Source organism: Strix aluco, chromosome 3 (assembly GCF_031877795.1).
Source record: "Strix aluco isolate bStrAlu1 chromosome 3, bStrAlu1.hap1, whole genome shotgun sequence".
In the NCBI taxonomy this organism is placed as follows: Eukaryota; Metazoa; Chordata; class Aves; order Strigiformes; family Strigidae; genus Strix; species Strix aluco.
In genome coordinates this window covers 111,684,558-111,708,308 of record NC_133933.1, presented here as the reverse complement: position 1 = coordinate 111,708,308, position 23,751 = coordinate 111,684,558, and the positions used below count along the sequence as shown (strand labels likewise).

General features: G+C 38.0%; 1 protein-coding gene across 1 annotated transcript in view; it reads right to left on the bottom strand.

Annotated features, from left to right (window-relative positions):
- The window catches only part of SNTG2 (syntrophin gamma 2), a 301,458-nt gene that overhangs the window by 170,299 nt on the left and 107,408 nt on the right, over positions 1–23,751 (bottom strand). The window contains exon 2 of the mRNA XM_074820798.1: positions 8,329–8,466. Coding sequence (XP_074676899.1) covers positions 8,329–8,466 — 138 coding nt within the window. The remainder of the gene's footprint in view (positions 1–8,328; positions 8,467–23,751) is intronic.

Below are 23,751 nucleotides of genomic sequence, written 5' to 3'. Positions count from 1 at the left end.
ACTCTCTTTCTCTTCTTTTTTTTTTTTTTCCTTTCCATTATTTTCTTATTGATTTATAGGAGATGACATTGCTTATTATCCTGTTCCAAGTTTAAATTGTTTTCTACCACAAGTAAAACATCTTAACCGGTCATTTGGTGTCATTTCACCTTAATAAGCAGCTTTCCATCATTTACCAGGGGAGGTCCCAACAGATTGGATATTGGCCAATGTGATGCCCATCTATAAGAAGGGTCGGAAGGATAATCCAGGAAATTACAGGCCTGTCAGCTTGACTTTGGTGCCCGGGAAGCTGATGGAGCAGCTCATCCTGAGTAACATCATAAAACACATGCAGGACAACCAGATGATCAGGCCCAGTCAGCATGGGTTTATGACAGGCAGGTCCTGCTTGACAAAACTGATCTCCTTCTACGACAGGGCGACCCGCTTATTGGATGAGGGAAAGGCTGTGGATGTAGTTTACCTTGACTTCAGTAAGGCCTTTGACACCGTTTCCCACACAATTCTCCTGGCGAAACTGGCTGCTCGCGGCTTGGATGGGCACACGCTTTGCTGGGTAAAAATCTGGCTGGATGGCCGGGCCCAAAGAGTTGCGGTGAACGGAGTTAAAACCAGCTGGCGGCCGGTCACGTGTGGTGTCCCCCAGGGCTCAGTTTTGGGGTCACTCCTGTTTAACATCTTTATTGATGATCTAGATGAGGGGATCGAGTGCACCCTCAGTAAGTTTGCAGATGACACCAAGTTGTGTGGGAGTGTTGATCTGCTCGAGGGTAGGGAGGCTCTGCAGAGAGACCTGGACAGGCTGGAGCGATGGGCTAAGGCCAACTGTAGGAGTTTCAATAAGGCCAAATGCCGGGTGCTGCACTTGGGCCACAACAACCCCCAGCAGCGCTACAGGCTTGGGGAGGAGTGGCTGGAGAGCTGCCAGTCAGAGAGGGACCTGGGGGTGTTGATTGACAGCCGGCTGAACATGATCCAGCAGTGTGCCCAGGTGGCCAAGAAGGCCAATGGCATCCTGGCTTGTATCAGAAATAGCGTGGCCAGCAGGGACAGGGAAGGGATCTTACCCCTGTACTCAGCACTGGTGAGGCCGCACCTCGATTCCTGTGTTCAGTTTTGGGCCCCTCACTACAAAAAGGACATTGAATTACTCGAGCGTGTCCAGAGAAGGGCAACGAAGCTGGTGAAGGGTCTGGAGCATATGTCGTACGAGGAGTGACTGAGGGAACTGGGGTTGTTTAGTCTGGAGAAGAGGAGGCTGAGGGGAGACCTCATCGCCCTCTACAACTACCTGAAAGGAGGTTGCAGAGAGCTGGGGATGAGTCTCTTTAACCAAGTAACAAGTGATAGGACAAGAGGGAATGGCCTCAAGTTGAGCCAGGGAAGGTTTAGACTGGATATTAGGAAGCATTTCTTTACAGAACGGGTTGTTAGGAGTTGGAATGGGCTGCCCAGGGAGGTGAGAGTCCCCATCCGTGGAGGTGTTTAAGAGTAGAGTCAACATAGCGCTTAGGGATATGGTGTAGTTGGGAACTGTCAATGTTAGATTAATTGGACTAGATGATCTTCAAGATCTTTTCCAACCTAGACGATTCTGTGATTCTGTAATTTAACCTGAGGGGATCACAGAACCATTGTGACTCTCTGGGCTTCCAGTCCAGGTCGTGACAAGACAAAGCAGATCTCTTCACATGCTAGTGAAGATGTGGGACAGCTGCAGAGAATCCTTACTAAATATGGTAAAATAACATATTTTATCAGTTTATCTTATTATAACTGTTTCCATTACTGTAGATCAAAGGGGGGTTTTGGGTTTGGTATTTTGGGGGGGGGGTGTAGGATTGGTTTTTTTCTTTTTTTTTTTTTTTTGGGTGGGTTTTTTAGAGCAAAACAAAGTTACTCATTTTATTTTCAAATCCTGCCAACCTAAAGGAGGCTTATACAAAAACTAGAACCAGATTGTTCTCACAGATGCACAAAAGATGAAAGGCAACAGCCACAACTTGCAGCAAAGGAAATTCCAACTGAGCATAGCAACAGGAAATAACTTCACAGTGAAAGCAGTTAAGCATTAGAAGAGGCTTCCCAGAGAGCTGGTAGCATCTCCATCCTTGGAGACATTCTAAATGTGAATGGAAAAAGCCCTCATCAACTTGCCCAAACTTGGAAGCTATCCCCTCTTTGAGCAGTGGGTTGAATTAGATGACCTCGAGAGGTCCCTTTCAATCTGAATTATTACATGATTGATTCTAGCAGGTGACTGTGACAAACCCTGTGGTATTTTATTCTCCAGTGTGTGGTGATCATATTAAATGTGTCTGAATGAAACATATTCAGTCTTGGTATGACTTCACAAGAATCCTCAGGAACTCCTCCACTGAGTCGTAAGATGCTTAATGTGGGACAGGAACTTTCTTTGGCAAGTGGTATGAGAGGACTCAGGACTCAGACTGTTCTCAGACTGACAATACAGATTAAGTCTATGCAGATCATCTACAAATATGGATTCCCAGGGTTACTAATAACATCTATAGGACCCTCTGTCAAGATATGATTACACTTCTTTCTTTTCCCATTAAAAATAAGCTGATTTCTTTCAATTAAAAAGGTATCCTATAACAATGATTTATAGCTAAATCCTGCCAGAACACAGCTGTTCTTTGAGTAATTTCATTTGCATTCACTTTGAGCAACACTACACATGTTGGCTGGTGTGAATATAAAGATGAACAGTAGAGGTTGGACCCGTCAATATCCCACGTACCATAACTGGAAAAGCTCATGCTTCCATTGCAGTCAGATATTTTGCTCCTGCTACACAAGCTCTCACAATATATACACTTTCAATTTACCAGTCATGACAGTCTGTCATGGCTCCAGATGTAGTAGATTAATTGACATTTTAATAAACGACACATATATTTGTGTCTGATCTACCAATGTTGTGCCATCTTTCTTCTATCCTGTTGGTAAGAGTGCTTACTCTCAGCTGGACTCTTTCCATGTCTCAGGGAGCAATTATTTTGTAGGGATATCCATAGTGTCCTTTGTATTCTTCTGTTCTGCTACATTTATTAGCCTTTTAACTTAAGCTACCTTTTTTATCCTTAATAATAATGGTTTTTTTGTCATGCTGATGAATACTAATATTTATTATTTATTTTGTGATACAAAATTTTAACTGTTCTCAAAGTGACAGCAACACAAGCTTATGATCTTTCATAATAAAGATCCTAAGGAATTACTTGATAGCTATCTTCTAATATCTAGGTCATCTTTCTAGAGCACGGAAAACAAATAAAAAAATGGTTAAATAATGTATTTTCTCCATACAAGTGATCCTAGTTTCAAAAGGAAGAGTCTTTTTTAATCACACACTTGATGTTTCCAAAAAGACAGAAAATGTTAATTATTAGCTTTTTTAAAATAATGTTGGACTAAAATACCCTACCAGCGATGGCAGAAGAGGCACTGGGCAAACGGTAATATTAGAAGTTATCTAGACAGATATTTCCTTGGATTAAAAAAAATTAACTTTTAGACTTTAATGCAGATTCGTTCCCTAGAGGTCCTTCTCTGTCCTTATTAGCATCTGAGTTATAAAAAAAAGCCATAGCAGTCTCATCAGGGATTTAAACAGTATTTTCAGGCCCCGTTTCTATTTTTTGATTAAACAAAACAACTAATCTTGCTATTTTTCTTCTCTATTCACCCACCTTGCTTCATTCTGATAAAGTCCAGCTAAGACACAGCTGGTGAAGCTGGACAATTGGGTACCTAGGATGCAAAGGTTTTTGTTATTCTAATTTTATTAGAGTCACATAAATCTCTGAGGTGTCCTCTTCCAGTGCCAGGGGTTTGCATTAGAAATCTATTTGCCTGACCACTGACTAAGTCAGAGATAATTCAGCTCTGTGAGAAGGACTGATTTTGATAAAAAGCCAGATGCATTTCTTTTGTTTTTCTTACTTTGCAAGTGGAATTAGCAGGAAAGAAAAAATACAGAAATATAATACAAAGTAAAAGAAAAAAAATGCTTATGGAAAGAGGAGAGGCATAAAACTGTGGGCTTACAACCGGAAAAGGATGATAGCAATATATATGAAAGAAACAAGGAATATTAAAGGTGAGGCACTGTATGTAAGAAATTAATTTTAGCATGTGGGATGACAAAAAGTTAAAGCGAAATCATACCTTAATGGAGCTTGAAGTATAAAAATGAATGGCTCCCTCTTTCTCCTTTAACTGTAAATGAATCTCTCCCTGTCGATCATACACTTAATTCATTTCTGTGAGTATTGTTAAACTTTAAATCTGGGGGAAAAAAAATCTTCTGCTAAAAATACATAGAAGATAGTGAAAACACACCATTTCTGTCAATACCTTTGTGTTTGGCTTCTATGAGCATGCACCAATTCTGATGCACCCATACATTCTCCTTTTCCCTATGAATCTGAACATTCCAAACATAATACTAAGTCATGAAGACTTGCTTAGAATGCTTGGGTTTGCCAAGTCTGAAGTTCTGAAATACATCTTAGTGGAAAGATCACATGTTTTATCTCAAAAATATAAAATACATAAATATTATATATAGTAATATATGAATTATTTTTATATATGTAATAGTATGTAATAAAACAATGGAAAAGATTTCCCACAATGGTTCCACTTCCAAAAGGATTTTTACAGAAATTAAAAAGCCATCTTGTCTACTGTGAAAAATTTCAATACTAAGGAAAAGAACAGTTGCCTTTACATTATTTCTTCTATGCACATCTTGAATTTCACAAACCATGCTCTTCTCTCTCATTACTCTACATCCAAGTCCAATACAGCAAGAACTAGTGAAACGGGCTAAACTGCCATTAAATTACAGAAAGCCAGCTTTACACTTTCTCATCAGAGGTGTAGCTGTCTCAGTGCTTAAAAGTAGCACTTAAATGAATGGCAGATGGCTAAATATGAAGCAAGAACAAAACTAGATGATGGCAGTAAAAGGTATTTCATAGTGAGAGCCTTTTATCCTTGGGAATAATCTCTATTGCTGAAAGCCCAACCCACAGCAGTAGCACTAGAATCCCTCCCTGATGTCTTTGCCAGTCCTCATTGTAGCATTCATAACTGGATGGGACTAGCAGAGCTAATTATGCACAGCTGTAAATCCTGTCCTCGGCATTCCTCAGGATCAACGAACCTGTCAGCAAGAGGGAGGCTGGAAGCAAACGCATCCCACAAATGCTGTCCCACAAAACTGTCTGAAGAACAAAAGTATTACCACAAGTAGACACAGAACCTTCCTTTTCAATATTTTTCCATTTATATATCCCACCTAAGAAGAAAAGTTACCCAAAAAACATTTTTCTCCTCCTATGTGTTTGAGGTGACTAAAGAAAGAAGGCAAATGAATTATTTCTATTTTTGTTGCAAAAGAACAAGTTTGATGACTGGCCATGTGTAAAATAAAGATTAACTATGAATACCTGAGAAAGAAAAAGTATAGAAAGAGGAGAATAAATCAGTGAGACAATCTGATTGTTTATGACTGCTACAGAATTGACTTTCAAGTTACAATTTTCTATTAATATTTTGAATCACACAGCACAGGGGTGAAAATTTTCTTGAAAAGTGTTTATGTCTTTGGAATTTATCTTGTGTAGCTGTAAAACTTCAGAATTACCAAAAACAGTGCTAGAGAACCATCAGCTATTTCATCCCGATTTCACATTCTGGTTTTGAGCTCCTATATACTAGCAATTTATATACTGTAAAAAAAAGACAGTGTTCATCTTCATGTTACACTCGAATGTGCTTTATATTAAATGCTAGTGCACCAACAGTTTTTATTTATTTCAAAGTACAGTATAGAAAAAGCAAATATTGCCATGAAGCCATAGTTTAGTCCATTTTTCTCATTAGAGTTTGACAACAGATGTCCACGAGGCTCGAAGATAACATTTTCAGAAAGGGATATCTTGGAGAGGCAAGGGACACAGAAAAACAACAGATCAAAGCCTTAAAATTTAGTTTTCAGAGACTTCAGTCAGAAAACTTAACGAAAATAAGGAGATAACATTAACAATATTTTCCAGGAAAGGTCAGCTTGGCAGGACTGCCCACACTATCTATCAACAATAGGAGGTGGGAGAAATCCCTTCTGAATGGATTTCATACCTAGAGCCACATAATACTTTGCAACTCAACCTAAATTAGCATCTGAATTATACTTGAAATTCCCTCACTTTTACACATTAACACTAGTTCTATAACCTGGAAAAACTGTCTCCATTTGACACAGTCCCAGGAGTCACTCCTCTCCAAGCTTACCCACTGTGTAATCATTACTGGTCATGAAATACAACCAAGGAGTATCAGCTCATTTTGTACACAGTAGCTGCATATCCCAGTTCTGCCTCCTCTGCAGGGACTCTTCTTTTCTAGAATTTCTTTCAAAATCCAGCTCCTCAAGTATTATCAGAGCTTGCAGTCCTGTCCTGTCTTCCACCAGGAAATACTATTTAGGGTACCCATAAAACGTAGGAGTAAAATGCACCAAAATCAAATCAACCCGAATCTTGGTATTAAAAGGAAGAGGCAGACCTGGTGGGTTGTTTGAGTATTTTTTTGTACTGTTTTAGTTTGGGGTTTGAGGGAGGGAAGGTGTTTGGCTTTTTAGGTGAGTTGGTTTTTGTTTGGTTTTACATGTTATTTTTTTCTTTTTTTTCTTTCTTGAGTGATCAAAGAGTGATGGTCAATATATAGATTTAATACAATATTTTCTCAGATGCAGCCAGCCTGTGCTGATTCAATTAAGAAGTAATCTGGGACTATAGGATAGAATTTCAATTCTTTTTCTATCAAAGTTTATACACAAGGCGTTTAGATATCATTGAGTCCAGAGCAGTCATGTATACTTACATGCACAGACACCATATATTGCAGTCACATGATATTTTACTGTGACTGTTGTAATCACAATTTGCACAGAACTTATCAGCACTACCAGCAATGTCTGTAGTTAAAAGCTGCAGGTTTTCATGCTTCTCAGTGAAGCAGAAAGTATATGCAAGCTGATGATTTTTGACTGAGGCTTATATTTATTTCAGCAAACCAACGAGATGGACATGCCTTTCACTTCACTGAGTGGCCTCCCACTTAGTTGCCAAGTGGTGCAACCTTTATGAACATCTTTAAGTGCATGTCATGTTCCACAGAGTTCCATGGACAAGTTTTGAAACCAGTACATAATGTTTCTAACTACTAAAAGCTATTTCAAACTATTTTTTGTATGCTATTAAACAATTTATATTAATATTTACTGTGGCAGGAATGAAACATGATTTTGTGATATATAGGCAAACTCTCTGTCTCTGACATACATATGTATATATAGATACCCACTACATACTTTTTTGGCTCCTCATTCTTCGCAGAGTATCACAAACTCACTTAATGTCCCCTAGTGACAGATTGTATGTTTACATGACATGCAATACAGCAAGCAGACAGAAAGGCTCCTCCTTGGCCCTCTCTGAGGAGGCTGCCATGAATTGTTCACTCTAGCAAATACCAGCACAGTTCATGAAATTTATTTTATTCAGTAAAATTTGGGATACCTACACTTATTTTTAAGAGGAACACTGTTTATATGAGAAAATAAAATACACTATTTGGGGATGTCCATAACGTAGACATCACTGCTGTGCTGCTTATGCAAAATACCACCAGTTTTTCCAGTGACATTATTAAATGGTAATACAGAAGATTCCTCCATAGCTTAGGGGCACCACATGTTTTGAAAAAGTAGCATAACTGAATTTTGGGGAAAAAAAGCACCACATATGTGCTGGCACTGATTAAGCCCCATCTGTCCCTCAGTGAGAATTAAAGTGAAATAAGTGTTTGTCAAGGGTTGTCTCAGTCAGCTCTATGCCCTTGAACAGGCATCCTGTCAATACTTGATACACAAATGAAGAAAACTCTGGTTTATCAGTTCACTCTTAAAAAGCTTTCAATAGGAAATACTTTTTTTTTCCTCTTCATTTAATGGCCTAACAATATTTGTTGGAAGAATGCTGTAACCTCAGTATTTATAGACATTTTCTCTCTTGTTAAGGTTACATACGTCAGAGTAAAGGACATATAGCACTGACCAAAAAAACCCCATTTTTATACACAAGTATGTAAATATGCACAAAAAACCCAACTAATCATTACACTTATTTCTAATACTCAAGAAAATCTCTTGCACTCCAGTACCATAAACTGATCTCTGCAGAAGACATTAAAGTGCACAGTCAAAAGCACAGATATAGAAGCACTTACATTTGCACTGTGATCACTTCCACTAACACAGATGACATCTTGTTTTTGAATTGTCAATACCTCTTTTGTAAGCTTCAGTCGGATGTCATAAGCATTTTCGGATACTTCATCATATAACAATGCAATACCAGTTTTAGTCTGCAAAAGCAAGGCACAGAAACAAAAATTTAAGAATATGAACGTTTCATAATGATACTTAACAACCTCTATTCCATTCAATACATAAAATGCATATAAATGAGCATTGTTTACAGAAAGTAGAAAACTGGTCTGCTTTTCTGTTTTCAAATGGATTAGACATAAAAAGCCTCTTCTGAACTGTAAAATACAGTCTAAATGGTCTTTGAAGTAGACATTAATATGTAAAGAAAAAATAAAATAATATTCTCAATGTACTGTTCCACAAAGGAGTATTGCCATTGAATTATGTCCTATTTGTTTTTAATTGTACAACTTATGACGCTGTATCAGAAGCAGATAGGTATGTATAAATGTATCTGAACACATCTTCCAGTTTCAGCAAGAAGCGGGAAGAGACATTCCTTCCACACTGCCAGAAAAAGACCTGTACCTTTCATAGACACTGCCTTTAAGATATAAAGTTCTATTACAGTAGAAAATTATGTTTTCACATCATAAACCACACAAATAAATACAGGTGTTACAGAATTTCTATTTGTTTAGGTCAAGATGGGCATATATTTCTGAAGTTACATCATCACTGGACTAGTAACTAGTAAACTCGATAGGATAGTCAAGTATTTGCTATAAACAATGTTTTCTCTGTGAGTAGTAGAAAAGAAATCCTATTTTGATTTTGGTTTATTTACTTACACACAAATTTCCCACTAATATTCAGTCAGATATTTCCTTAGGCAAAAACTGTAGAATTAGGACATCCAGATCCTCCTCTAGCTGGAGGTGAGACCAGATTTCCATAATTGTAATGGGATACAGACATCAACCACGCCAGCAGACATCCACACGTAGGTATCTTCAGCTTGAAATGGATCTTGCCAAAGGTTTACAGTGGAGAAATACACATCTAGGACAACCATTTAGATTCTGTCAAGACAGGGGTGAGCAACAGACACCTCTGAAGCATGCTTTACCTGATCTCTTTTACACACCCATCTAGAAGGGAACAAAGTGCATCATATCTCTCTATTTTGACTTAAAAAATAAATAACAACTCAGACACAAGTGTCTAATTCTGGGCAAATAAATCTTGTGCTTAGTGTTTGCTGGGAATGCCTAAAGGAAATAAAGTTCAGTGAGGGTGTAAAGTCATAATCATTCTCACTTATTTGGAAACCAAAATTTCTTCATTTTCCCGAGGTTTTGAAATTTTTAGATTTCCAGTGTGTGTGGATGTTTTATCAACACAATTTTGTGAATGAAAACATATGAAAACTGTGCCAACACTTAAAAGCCATGCTGCACAACAGCAAGTATTTTCAAACAATGGAACAACTGCGTTGAAAAACCTCTCTCCCTGCATTTTGCTGCAGTTCAGAGGTTGTGCATCGCTATCCCACCTGGACTGGCAACCGCTGTTGCTTTTGCTGACGTACAAGAGCATGCTTTACAGAAACACTGAGAGAACAGAGCTCTAGAGTGCTCTTTATACAGCCTAAACCCAGAACATTTCTCTGGCTAGTAATTGTTACATATGTTTAGAACTAACACAATGAAAAAAACCCTGAACTTTCATTTGTAACAGATGATCAAGTAACAAATGAAATATGCAGAGCAACTGATTAAATAGCTTAGCATTTTCCAGCACACTACTTAAATTGAAAGTCTCACTGAAGCTCATATATTCCTATTAAAATCCAATACGTACCTCACACTCCATCTAACTCTTGACGTGATCCAACATGACATGCAGCAATACCTTACTTGCTTTCAGAATCAATAAGATTAATCTAGATTTCTCTCGGTCTTTCAAGTTGGCTTTTTTTCAACCATTATAAATGGCTCTGAATCAGAGTTTAGCACAGTCCCTTGTTCTCTCTTTGTTTTAAAGAGATGGCAAACGTAGCTCCAGTGGGCAAATCCCAGTCAAGACGAAGTGCTACTTCAAACAAGGATCTTTTAATGATAATTTGGTCTTTGCATGTACATGTATATCCAGCATTTTAACTATGCTATGTTTTTCTTGATTTCTCATTTTAAAATCACCTATACAGCAGCCATTCTAATAACTGGTATCAGAAAGTAAGGACTGAAAAGCAGAAATAACTCCCCAGAACATTGTGGTATTGTTACAGATTATATACCAAATTCACATATGTTCTGTAATAAAAAAAACATGTGGCAAGTGCATGGGGAGTTGAAATCTCAATAGGATTTAAGTGCTTACAGTGAAAGCTAGGGAATTATAAATTTAAAATTACTTGGGCAGATGAGGAAATTAAATGTTGATTTTTATATCTCTGACAGTTTTTTAGACACTGGACTCAGGAAGAGGGTTGTGTAGTGTGCATGTCCACGTGTGTGGTGGGAGATCAGCAGCACAAGCATCACAGTAACTTAGTCAAAGCATTGGACACTGTCCCACACAACATCCTTGTCTCTAAATTGGAGAGACTGGCATTTCACAGATGGGCCACTCAGTGGATAATAAATGGGCTGCATGGTCACACTCAAAGAGTTGTAATAGATGCCTCGATGTCCAAGTGGAGAGCAGTGTCCAAGTGGAGAGCAGTGACAAGCAGCATTCCTCAGAGGTCGGTACTGGGACCGGCGCTCTTTGTTGGTTACATGGACAGTGGGATTGAGTGCACCCTCAACAAGTTTGCCAACAACACCAAGCTGTGTGGTGCAGTCGATATGCTGGAGGGAAGGGATGCCATCCAGAGGGACCTGAACAGGCCTGAGAGGTGGGCCATGCAAACGTCACGAAGTTGAACAAGGCCAAGTGCAAGGTCCTGTACATGGGTCAAGGAAAACCCAAACACTAATACAGGCTGGGTGATGAGTGGATTGAGAGCAGCCCTGAAGAGAAGGACTTGAGGGTGTTGGCTGATGAGATGTTCAACATGACCCGGCAATGTGCACTTGCAGCCCAGAAAGCCAACCATATCCTGGGCTGCATCAAGACAAGCGTGGCCAGCAGGTTGAGGGAGGTGATTCTCCCCCTCTACTCTGCTCTTGTGTGACCCCACCTGGAGTACTGTGTCCAGCTCTGGGGTCCCAGGAAGACATGGACCTGCTGAAGCTAGTCCAGAGGAGGCCACGAAGATTATCAGGAGGCTGGAGCTCTTCCTGTAGGAGGACAGGCTGAGAGAGTTGGGGTTGTTCAGCCTGGAGAAGAGAAGGCTCCAGGCAGATCTTATAGTGGCCTTCCAGTACTTAAAGGGGGCCTACGGGAAAGATGGGGAGGGACTCTTTATCAGGGAGTGTAGTGATAGGATGAGGGGTAATGGTTTTAAACTGAAAGAGGGTAGATTTAGATTAGATAGAAGGAAGAAATTCTTTACTGTGAGGGTGTTGAGGCACTAGAACAGGTTGCCCAGAGAAGTTGTGAATGCCCCCTCCCTGGAAGTGTTCAAGGCCAGGTTGGATGGGGCTTTGAGCAACCTGGTCTGGTGGAAGGTGTCCCTGCCCATGGCAGGGGGGTTGGAAGTAAATAATCTTTAAGGTCCCTTCTAATCCAAACCACGCTATGATTCTAGTCACTGCTCTGTTTTTGAAAGAAAAAAAACCCTGAAACCTACACTTTCTCAAGCAAGCTCAAAAAATATCAGCATCACAGTGAAGAAAACATCATTGTCTAGAAGGAGCTAGAATTGTAGATGAATCCTTTTATCAGCTTTATGGTTCACTAAAGGCAGGTCCCTAGCCAGTGTACTTGATTGAAAGCACTCTCCAATTCAGCATAATGTTTTGGGGCCCGACTCAAAATACCCTAACTCTTTCAATGCACTGTATCTGCAACCTAAAGCTCACAGCTGCAAATGCTGTTTCAAAGTAGGCATTTCTAAGCCAAAATTTGGTGTTACTGCCATAAAATACTTGTCTTCACAGCTGTAAGTTCTATTTTGTAAAAGCTTGCAAAAAAATGAGGCAGAGTTTAAAAGTGGTGTTGAGGTGTACTAGGTTTCCTATAGAAACTATTTACTTTTTTATATCCATTTGTTTCTTAAATGCATTAGAGTAATATTTGCCAGGCTTTTCATGCTAGTAACTGTTTGAAGAGAGGCAGAAAACATTAAAACCTCTTACACAGATGATCATAAAATTCAGGTGAGATTCATAATAAAATCATAATATATTGGTATGCATTCAGAGCAGATAGTGTACATGCAGTGCAATTTACTATTTTGATTTAAACTGTGAAGTTCTCGGTAATTCCAAACCTCTCTCTTATTCCCTCTGCCTAAGTGTATCTTAGCAATTGTGATCACTACTGTTGCCAAATAAATGGAGCATTAGTGTCATAGACCCTTATAAAAAGGGATCATCTGGAGTTTCCCCCACTTTATCTAAAAAATCCTCTGCATTGAATTACATTGGTCCTCCAGCAGAAATCACCATTTACTGATCTTCAGCCTTAATATATCCATAGCTTCAATTTTTAACTGCTAAAATCCTTTTATAAATTACCTTCTTCATTTGTAAATAAAATTCTTTAAGCACTATATTTGAACTTTTTTTTCCAACTGAAATACCACATTGTATTTCCATGCAAATATTTTATCAGCAATATTTACACCTCAGAGTTCTAGTGATCAAATTCTCCAGTGGAATTTCATTTTTTTTTTTCATGGAAATAACTCTGTTGAAATTATGCATCCATGGTATAGTGATGGTTGGAACACTTCCTGAAGACATATGAGAATCGGAGTCACTGATTTTTATCCTACATCTCTTCAGATTAGGCAGAAAGAGAACTTCAGGCGGTCCCACATAGCCCATGCTCTGACGGGTAAGTTACAGTAGGCTCAAATTTACTCTCTGTCCCGTAACTGGTTTGACATGTTTTCTACACCACATATACTATCATGATCAAAAGACAAAGACATTTTTTCAGAGCAGGACAGAGTTCAAATTTAAAATAGCCTTGACTAATAAAAATAAAGATTTTAAAAATTAGATGAAGTGTAACAGAAAAAAAAAAAGCAAGGTGCTACACTCTAGGAAGAACAGTCACTTGCATGGAAGAAGAAATGCTTTTCTTCACAATTTCTTCAGGAAAGGAAACAGGTAGGTAAGCAGTGAGGATTGACAGCAAAATATTGGCTTCAATATCTTGCTGTTGCAATAAAGGCAAACAGATATTTTGGCTGCTCTCCTTCAGGCTTTTTCGTACCGATTTGCTTTTTCTCACTCTCACAAGACAGTGCCCAAATGTAAACACAGTTCTTCAGATGGGTAGTACAGAAGGTTCCTTAACACTCCTGAACGTGAAGGAGGAATAATTTCATGCCCATGAAGCAATCTATCACCATGTTGCATTTAATACATCCCAGTATACTTTCCTTTTATACACTATTATGTCAGCATTGATTCATGGCTACACTACATAGAAGAGGTAATGAACTGAAAAGGGTCATGAGAAATACAAAAAAAATTACAAGTGATCTGGAAAATAGGACCTGTAAGTAATTCTGAACAAATTCAGGATAAAGGAGGACATAATGACAGTTTTAAGTACTTCAAAATGTATTGCAAAGACAAATGGAAAAATCAGGTAAGAAAATAATTCATAAATCTTCTCCTCTAACATATTCCAGCTACAAGGAATCTGAAGTCCTTGAACAGATTTCTGGGACAGGTCACGGACATCCATCGCTAAGGGATGCTGAGAGAAAACTGAACAAACATCTGCCCAAATGGTACAGGTACTAATCCTTTCACAGGGCAAAATCCCAGACAAGAGAATTTATTTCAGATATATGTCTCTGACACTAATATTCAGAATTATGTGACTTCTTGCATATGACTGAACCTCTGCATCCAGGAGAAAGCCTGACTGGCTTTAGAAGGACATTTGCACTGAACAACTTGCAACTGACACAGAAGAGACGAAAAATAACTATTAAAGACCTGAAGAAGTTTATCATTCGGGGGCCTTAACAATGGATGAGTGATATTTACAATAAAATTTGCTAATAATCATAATTTTTATAACACTTGATCTGAAGGAAGACCATACCCTAAGAAGAACTGCACCTTTGTCTTTCATGACCAGAACATAATTCCAGGCTTAAGGGGCCTTGAGTGAGAATAGAAATACAGGCTTTTCAGTGGACTAGTATGGGACAAATGGGTAAGGACAGCAGATACATAGTAAGAGTGATAACACAGCTGTAGAACACAGAAAATTAATGATCCCATTAGCACCGTAGCACACAAAGAACTATTCATTAAAACTAAAAGCAGATACAAGACAATTGATTATAACTTTCTGAAATTAGTTATATGGAGCTGCCCACCCATGCACCAACCATTGTGAAGAGCCTGGTTCCACCTTCTTGATATCCTCCTTGTTGACGTGGAAAGGCTATCTTTAGGTCCTACAGAAGCCTCTTCTAGGCTGAACAAGCCTAGCTCCCTCACAGAGCAAGTGCTTCCAGACCCAAACAGCTTGACAGCTCCGCAATGAACTTGCTCCAGGTTATCAATGTCTTTTTTGTACTGGGTGAACCAACACTGCATGCAGTATTCTAGATGCAGTCTAGCAAGTGTTGAGTAAAGAAGGATAATCCCTTCCCTTGACCCCCTGGCTGTGCTCCTCCTAATACAGCCCAAGATGCTGTTGACTTCTCTGCTGTCAGGGCTCACTGCTGGCTCTACTGCCCACCATCACCAGCATCATGACCATCCAATGTCCATGTACAGAAGGACGCAGCAATGCCATTTCATCCATTAGGCCCACCAGTCCTGCTTACACCATCTCAGAGCCTAAGGGTCAGGACTATGATGGACACACCTACAGTTGTGGCAGGGGCCACAACTCCCATTTCACCCCCTCCACAAGCATGCAGACACCAGCTGCTTCCACCTTGCCTCTCAACAAGGAGAGCCACCGCAGCAGGGACCACAGCACCAACATCTTGCTGCACTGTTGCAGCTGATGAAACTTGTGGCTGTCCCAGCGGCCCAGCCCTTCAGCTTTCATCTGTGTTTGAAGGGAAATATTTTAAAATAGTTTGAAGGTAAATATTCCAAATTAAAGTAAAACCAAAGTTAAGTCTGAATTTCATTCCAGTTGGAAGCAACTGCCAATGTTAATTTTTAACAGTGGATTATTTTCAATATCACAAAATTAACAAAAAAACCCTCTTTTAATCTAGAATAACATTCAACCAAAACAACTTGATAGCTGCCTAACTTTTAAGATGTACTTGGATCATATGCACCTTCTTTCAGCTCCTACTTAAAACAAGCAAACACTCAAGCCAAACTCACGAAAAATTAAGGAAAAAAATCCCTAACTGCTTTGTAGCCTCAATAAGGATGCAGCTAGTAAGAAGTACTTATCTTTGTTTTACTATTTTTTAAATACTCTTGAGCATTTCAAGATTGACATTAGACAGTGCATTTTTAGTAGAGCTGTAACCCCGTTTCATAGTGTTCACAATTGCTGTTCTCAGTTAGTGAAGATGATTACAAATACCCATTGTACAGAGGTGATTCACATTCACAACAGAGCCAGTGGAATATTCCAGGGTAGCTGAATTAAGACCAAAAGATACTGAATTATAACATACTGTAAATTTTCAATTCAGTATATAGTAAGAATCAGCATCAGAAATAAAGATGGTCAAGAACACATATTTAAGATATATTTGAGTGCATTTTTCCCAAAAGCACAGATTATATCTGAAATACGCACCTTTGAAATTACTGTTTTCATAAAGATTGTTCTTATTTTTTTTTACATCTGCATTTATGAATTACAGTATTATGGACTGACCTTTCACTACATACAATTGTAAAAGGTATATTAGCATTACAAGTATTTAGAAGATTTTAACTGCAGCGTGGCAATATCACTTACTAGCAATTCAGAACAGAATTTTTCCTAAATTTTTAAGTGGCATATAGAAATCTACAAGCAAAAATATTAACTCAAGGTAAGAGAAGTGTGAAAAGAATCTCTCAAAATACAAAATTTAAGTCTGTTCTGTTGCTTACATCATAACCTGTCCACCAAAAGCCCTGTTAAAAATAGCCTTAGGGGTAGATTGTTGGGATTTTCTGTTAATGACATTAGCCTTGCAAGAAAAGTGATTAACAGCTGGCTCTCAATCTATGTGATCTTAATCATTAGAAAGTAAACACTAATGTCTTGTTTAATTACTGCAAGCTCAGTGTGTCATGGGCTAATTAGATATGATTGATTATTGTCATCCTCATGCACCTCTCAAAACATCAGACACAAATATTTGAATCCTGTAATGCATGTTTGGAAAATGAACTTTCAGAATGTCACATTGAATAAAAATTGCCTGCTTAAAAATTCTAATCAATGCTAAATAATAGTGCCAGATAGTTGAATATATTAGAATACAGAGTCTATCCCAGAAAACAGCCAATGCACAAACTATTAGAAAAATTGCCTAGTTTTATTTTGATTTAGATAATATCTTTAAGTAAATTGTTTGCTTATTAGTACACCTCATTTTTCAGTCAACTGGACAGTAACACAGAATTAAATAGCCTAAGAATATAAAGATGTTCCTGTGCTTACAGCAGGTTCATGCCAGTTAAAAAAGGAAGCATAAATTTCACATGTCAAACTAAACCGCTTAGCAATAGACAAAAAAGACCAGAAGAACATTCTCTCTCGAAATTATTTAAGAAACAACTAAGAGATTCTCAAAAAATTAATGTGATCATTTCTATTACTGGTACCATGTAGTTTACCCTAGTAGGACTTCAGCTGATTCATAGACGTTCCTGTTGATATATCAGAAGGTAAATGAAGAACTGGGAGTATAATTTAAAAAATCCACCCATTTTCTTAATCTAGAATAATCAAGTATGGGCAATATAAAGGCATTATGATTTTTGTAATGGAACAGCAGGTTCGGATTAATCCCACTCTTGCTATTCTTCCCCTTTACAGTGATACAGCTCCACCACATTCATTCTTTTTTAAGCTTTTGCATGAAATTGGTTTTTGTGTTCTGCCAAAACCACCTAAGCAAAGCCATATCTAACTGCTTAATTTCTGAATAAGGTAGGTGTAAATAGCTTCTTTCTAAATTTAAAGTTGCAAAATTAAATTCTATGGTTTCATCACCCTAATGCAAATTCTGCAATGGCAAACAAATCCATACCACCATTATAGTAAGAACTTCTCATACTGTATTGCTTTCTAGTGCTACTGGACATGGCAAGATTTAGGCAAAGATTAATCACAGGAACACAAGAGGATTTAAAATAGAGTTCCTAAGTATTAAAGTAAGTCTAGGGGGGAAAAAAAAAAAAAAAAAAGAAAAAGAAAAAGCCTCACGACTTTTACTTACATCTGTAGTTATTGTTTTTACAGGTCAGTTGCTCAGATAAACCCAGATGTTGAAAGTGAAAATCCTTTTAGCCATGCATTTGGCTGCTAGCTTGGAAAGGAACGAGACAGTCCAATTTCATGCTTTATCCAAAGACTTAATGGCTTGTTTAAGTTTAACCTCGGTTAAGTCTTCTTCTAGTCTTGGCTACAACTCTCAAATGTAATTGCAATGGTCAGCAACTTTTTAATACTTTATTTATTTAGTGAACAAAACATTCCTGAAGTAGATTAAACTGGCTTGAAACTCTGCATATGGGGGATAATTTAGTGATAAGAAAACAACATTTTAATTACCGAATAAAGAAAAACAGAATTTAGAGGCATTATAGAGGAAAAAAGTGTAAGATGAAAAAAAAAAAAACAAACCACTGGATTAACTTTATCAGGTGCTACAGGAAGTAGTGGAATTGGCAGAGAATGGCCAAGAAAGGAGCCAGGCAGAATGATGGTAAGTTTCTAAGAAGTTATGCTTTAGATGGCAATCTCGTATTCAAAAGTAAAAATCAGAGCAGCAGCTAGACTGCCATTATTAAAAGGTGGAGAAGAGTCTAATTTATAAAATGATTGCATATCATGCCATGAAAAAAGATGGAAGAATCTGTTTACACCTAAATTCCAAACCCAAAGTGTTCTGTTACAAGAATACATGACTGACAAACACCTACAGTTACATACTGTTCTGAAGGGAAGTTCGTTAGGAATAATGTTGATAGAAAAAATCCAAAAGTGATACATGCATATACAATTTGTATATAGTTGATTAATATGTTATAAACTTTACAGAGAACGGACTTTTTCAACTGGATATATAAGATTTCAATCAATTAGTTTCTGGGCTTGCTGGGACTTCTCAACAGAACTTCCTGAATCTATAATCATTGTATCAGTTAGTGGTAAGCACGCAAAGACAGGCCAGTCTCAACTGAACTTTCTGCAACAAGAAAGCTTTCAAATAAGCAACTATTATATTAAACCACTGTTAAATGTAAGTCACTTACATAATCTTTTATAATCAAGCCTGAACTAAAAAGTAGTGTTGAGAATCAACTATAAATAGACAGATGTTCACAAAATGCAGAAGCTGGAAAAATACCTGCAAATATCAGAGATGGAAAATAAAACTCTACTCCAACTAGGAAAAAAAGCACTAAAGCTTACTGCTGCGGACAAAAACTAAAGAAACGAAGAAATAACCAGATTCAAGATCTTAAACAGGTATCCTTCAGAAACTGGAAGCTTATAAAAATATCAGAAAAGAAACAGGAAATCTGGGAACAACTAAAGTTTTTCTAGAATACCCAGTAATGGAGGAAGAATTACAGGTAATGTAAGTATTGAAAATTAAGTGATTTTTTGGAATTAGACTTCTTCAGATGAAGCTTTATTATGATGAATAATATTTATTCTAAACCACTCTGCAAAGGTAACAAAAACATATAATCAGAGGTGGCAAGTGGACATATATGTTCTACTCTAATTTTAAAAACTATAAATGGTCTAAGATGAATAAATGTTTCTCCAGAACTCAAAGAAACTCCTCTTCTTCAAGCATACACAGTTTCATTAGCATCAAGACAAGCAAGAAGATTAGTGCTAAAAATAGTATTCTGGAACTGGTGCTAAGTCTGATTTCAGCATATAAAACTTATTGAGCGTCTTAATTTCAAGAATTTGCTGATTGACAACCAGTGCAGGCAACTGACTAATACACAGGCACTGTAACCATTTGGCTTATGCCTATGGAGGTACATTTACACATCAGGACATATGTACGAAAGCACAAAAATAAAACTGGTAGGAAAAAATCAAACAGTAAACAAGAACTGTTGAATACAAAAGCATTTGAAGGTAAGCTGTTTGACAAAACAGATGGACATTTTAAGGGTTTTGACAAAATTTTGGCAAAAAAAAAATCATCTATGTTTCAGAGTGATAAACTTGCAGCAGAATTTGCTTTTTATCTATAACCATCCCTCCAGTGTCATCTGTCCCTTGCTACTCTTAGTCACAGGGCACTGGACTGGCACAATATTTGGTTGACACCACATGGAAACCCCTCACTCCCATAAGCTGGGGGTAAAGATGAGCCATATCATCTACTGCAGACCAATGCAAAGATCGCTGAATTAGCTCTGACTCAATTCATAACTCAGCACAGCACAGTAAAGGTCTGGGCAGTCACTCTGCTGGGCCTGCAAGCAAGATACCATGAAGAAGGCAAACAACAGAGGGAGACGTATATCAGCTTTACTAAACACATGTTGAAACAGCAGCAAGTTAGGAAAAGAGAGCTCCTGCACAAAGTAAAGCAGGAATCAATGCTTAACAGGGAAGAGCATTAAACAGAAGTCAGCCTGCCAAGTGGCACCAGAACTTTTAACTCAAGGATTTTTAGGAATTTTAGGATTTTAGTTAACCTTGGTGTCAGAAAAAGGCATTCACCAGAACAGTATGAATAGGACAGGGAAACAAACTCGTATTACTGAGAAATGGCAGAGAGAAAAGGAAGGCACTGAGAGGATTTATTTTAAGTTCAGAATATGTAAGCAAAGAACTAAAACAGGGTCAGCAACAGACAAAGAACTACAGTTAGATTGCAAAAAAAGCAAATATTTTAACTGTTCCTTTCCTGACAACACCAGCAGCATCATGAAGTCATACCAGTATGGTAGTGGAACTACTGCCAGATTATCCTAATGATATCTCACAATAGAAATATCAAAGAATATAACATCCATGAGTTCACAAGTATTTTGGTGATGGGACAGCATGAATACAAAAGCCTGTGTCGTGTGTATATTTGAAGCCTATTTATGAAAGGCCTGTGTTGGATATATCATCTTAAACACATTAACAGTTTCACATTTTTATGCAAGTATGAAGTCAGGTTTGCAGGGTAAGAGACAAAGTTGTTTTACTTCATGAAGGAATGCAGGAGAAGAGAGGTATGGATGTGGAAAGATGAGGGAATGGTTCTTGGTGTAACACGGTCTTGTTAAAGAACAGTAAGAGAAGTCTTAAAAGTAAGAACAGAAAAAAAGTAGGAATTAACAGTAATAACAGGCAAAAAGATAAAAATGAAAGAAAAATATTGAGAAAAAAGTAAAAAGAAGGCAATTTAAAAAAAATCACATGCTTAAGAGTAGCTGCCCATCGACAAACACATGTATATTTTGCAGGAACAATCACCATAGGTTACTAATGCATAAAAGAATTTGACATACTAACTCTGCTCAGAGTATTAAAAATCCGTGTGAAAAATGGAAACAGAATTTACAAAAGCTGTACTTAGCAAAAGTGCTATCCAAAACAACTGAAAACACAGCTAAATAACAAGCCCATAAAACACAGCTGATGGTAAACAGGAAACTGCCTGAGGTTTACCACTGCTTCTTCCACTGTCAGAAGGCTTACTGGGATGACCATTAATGTAAACTCTGCCATTGCTTTCTACTACTTCCATCTTGATGCATGAGCTACCGTAAGGACCACTGTTACAGCTGATCATCAATTATTTAACCCCATTTATGCCTGCCACAACTATACTGTTTAAATATGTGTGTTTTATATCTCTTTTACATACTGTCATACTTTCTATTACCCCTGTTATGCACAGTAGAAAAACAATGTATTTTTCTATATAAATGTTAAGAAGTGAAACAGAATCCTACTGTTTCAGCCTTTCTGTAAACATCTGTTTCCATTTTGACTTACTGGTATCAGACCTAAATACTCCTACAACTGATGACTTACAGTGGCTTTCTTACAATGCCTTTGCACATAAGGAATTGCATGGAAGGATTTTCCAGTTTGCATATAAGGATTTTTTGATTAGAAGGGGCAGTACAGGGCATCTCCCTTGTTCCTGCTTAGGTTTTCTTCATTTCATGAAAGTCAAAGGCTTAGTTTAGCCTTTGTTACTCTCCTTTGATTTCTGTGTACAGGGATACACATTTTCTGGATTCAGATGATTTGCACTGATGTTAATGGGCCATTAAAAATCCTCAGAGTAATCTTAAATAATGTCTCTCCTTTTCTTGTACCTGAAACTAAGTTACTGTTTTCCTCTTACAAAAGAGAAACAGCATTCTAGCACAAATGCTCCAAAAATCCTACAGATCTGAGTTCCAATGAAGTTGAAGTCAATTGAAAATTCTCAGTCAAGTCAGGCTTTAATCGTAAAAATTAGTTTAAATTTTGTCACAAATGTTGACAGCTTTTCAAGTTGTAACATTCATATCATAGTTATAACCATAACTATAGAAATTCATGCAGAAGGACATCTTTCAGGATTCTGTAAAATTTTTTAGATTAAATCCATCTGAACCACTTTGACACTGAAACTCCACAAACTATGCTGGTTTTCATAACTCCTCCTGACCAGGTAATGGATACATTCAAGTGTATAAACTCATGCAACTTCATCACTTAGAAATGAAAAGTATATTAAAAAGCTGTAAGTTGTATCATTTTAAATTTGACTATTTTCAAGACAGAATAGGGAGGGACCAAGGGCTAAATACTAAATATTTAAATACTACATATTGCAGTTTGGAACAATCACGATATTTGCTAAAAATAAATGAAGAAACAATCACACAAAAAAGCTTTAGTAATTGTGCAAAAAAAGGTGTAAATTAAACATAAAAATGTAAACTAGACCAGACAGTACAGGAATCTCTTAAAAAGTTATAGCTGACATATAGATTTCTATGGAGATGTTCCAAGCAAAGTTATGAAAGAAACAAGGAAAAAAAACCAAAAAACCCCATGAAGCATACTGAGTAATCTGTTTTAATATATGCAGAAAATCTATGTTAGTAGCCCACTTCATTCCTTGTTTTCCTTGTGGAGCAGTTTGCTAACAACTGGCTACGTGAGAAAGGGCACAGCACCGAGGAACTGCTGACAACGGCGACGTGATGGGAGAATACCGAAAAGTATCAAAGAAGAACAAAGAACAGAAGCAGGACTATGTACAAGGCCTTGCAGAAATCATAAAGGGAGAGATTGGTATTTAACCTTAGCAACCAATGTATCTAGCCTTAGCAACCTATAAGGAGCTTGCTTTTTGCAATATGTATGAACTAATTATTGTGGATATAAAAGAAGTGTGAGTACTAATAAAGTTGAGCCTTTGTGCATTAAATGATGGCTGGGCTCCCACTGCGTTCTTTCAACAAATGGTGACCCCGACGTGATCCGTGCCAAAGGACGTATAGGGCACCACGAAGGATAAAGACCAGAGAAGGTTGTTCAGGTCCTTAAGCAGCGAGGACGGCGAAAGGCGACTAAAAAGGCCCGCGCCCTGGGTGTCATAAGAGGTGAACCCTGCTGATACGTGCTGCCGAGACCTGGAAAGGCTGCAACGGAAAAATTCAGGTATGGACAGGCAAGCAGCATATGATTTATTTGCATCCTGGCTGACACAACGCCGGGTTGAGGGAATAGATGTAAAAAAGGATCTTCAGGGGCTTTTAGCTTATGGGGTAGAGCAAGGTTGTTTTATTAATCCACATACAGTTCATGAGTTATCGGAATGGCGAAAATTTGGAGATAAGTTATGGGAATTAACATTGAATGATGATAAGACAGCAAAAAAGTTGGGAAAGTTATGGAGGATGGTTCATAATGAATTGCTCAGATATCAGGCGGAAAAAAGAGCTGCACAGGGCGCAGTTGCGGCAAAAGAGAAAAACACCAGATATGGGGAGGAGGAAACTAGGTGGCCATTACCGCCTACGTTTCGTGAGCTTGTTTTACCACCTTTACGTTCCGATGAGACGGGACAGGAAAGCTCAGAACGAGTTCTCCCTACCGCTCCCCCCGCTTCTGCCCTGAGTAGCCCTGACGCATCCAGCCAGACTGTGACGCCGGAAGGCGAGAATTCTACTCCT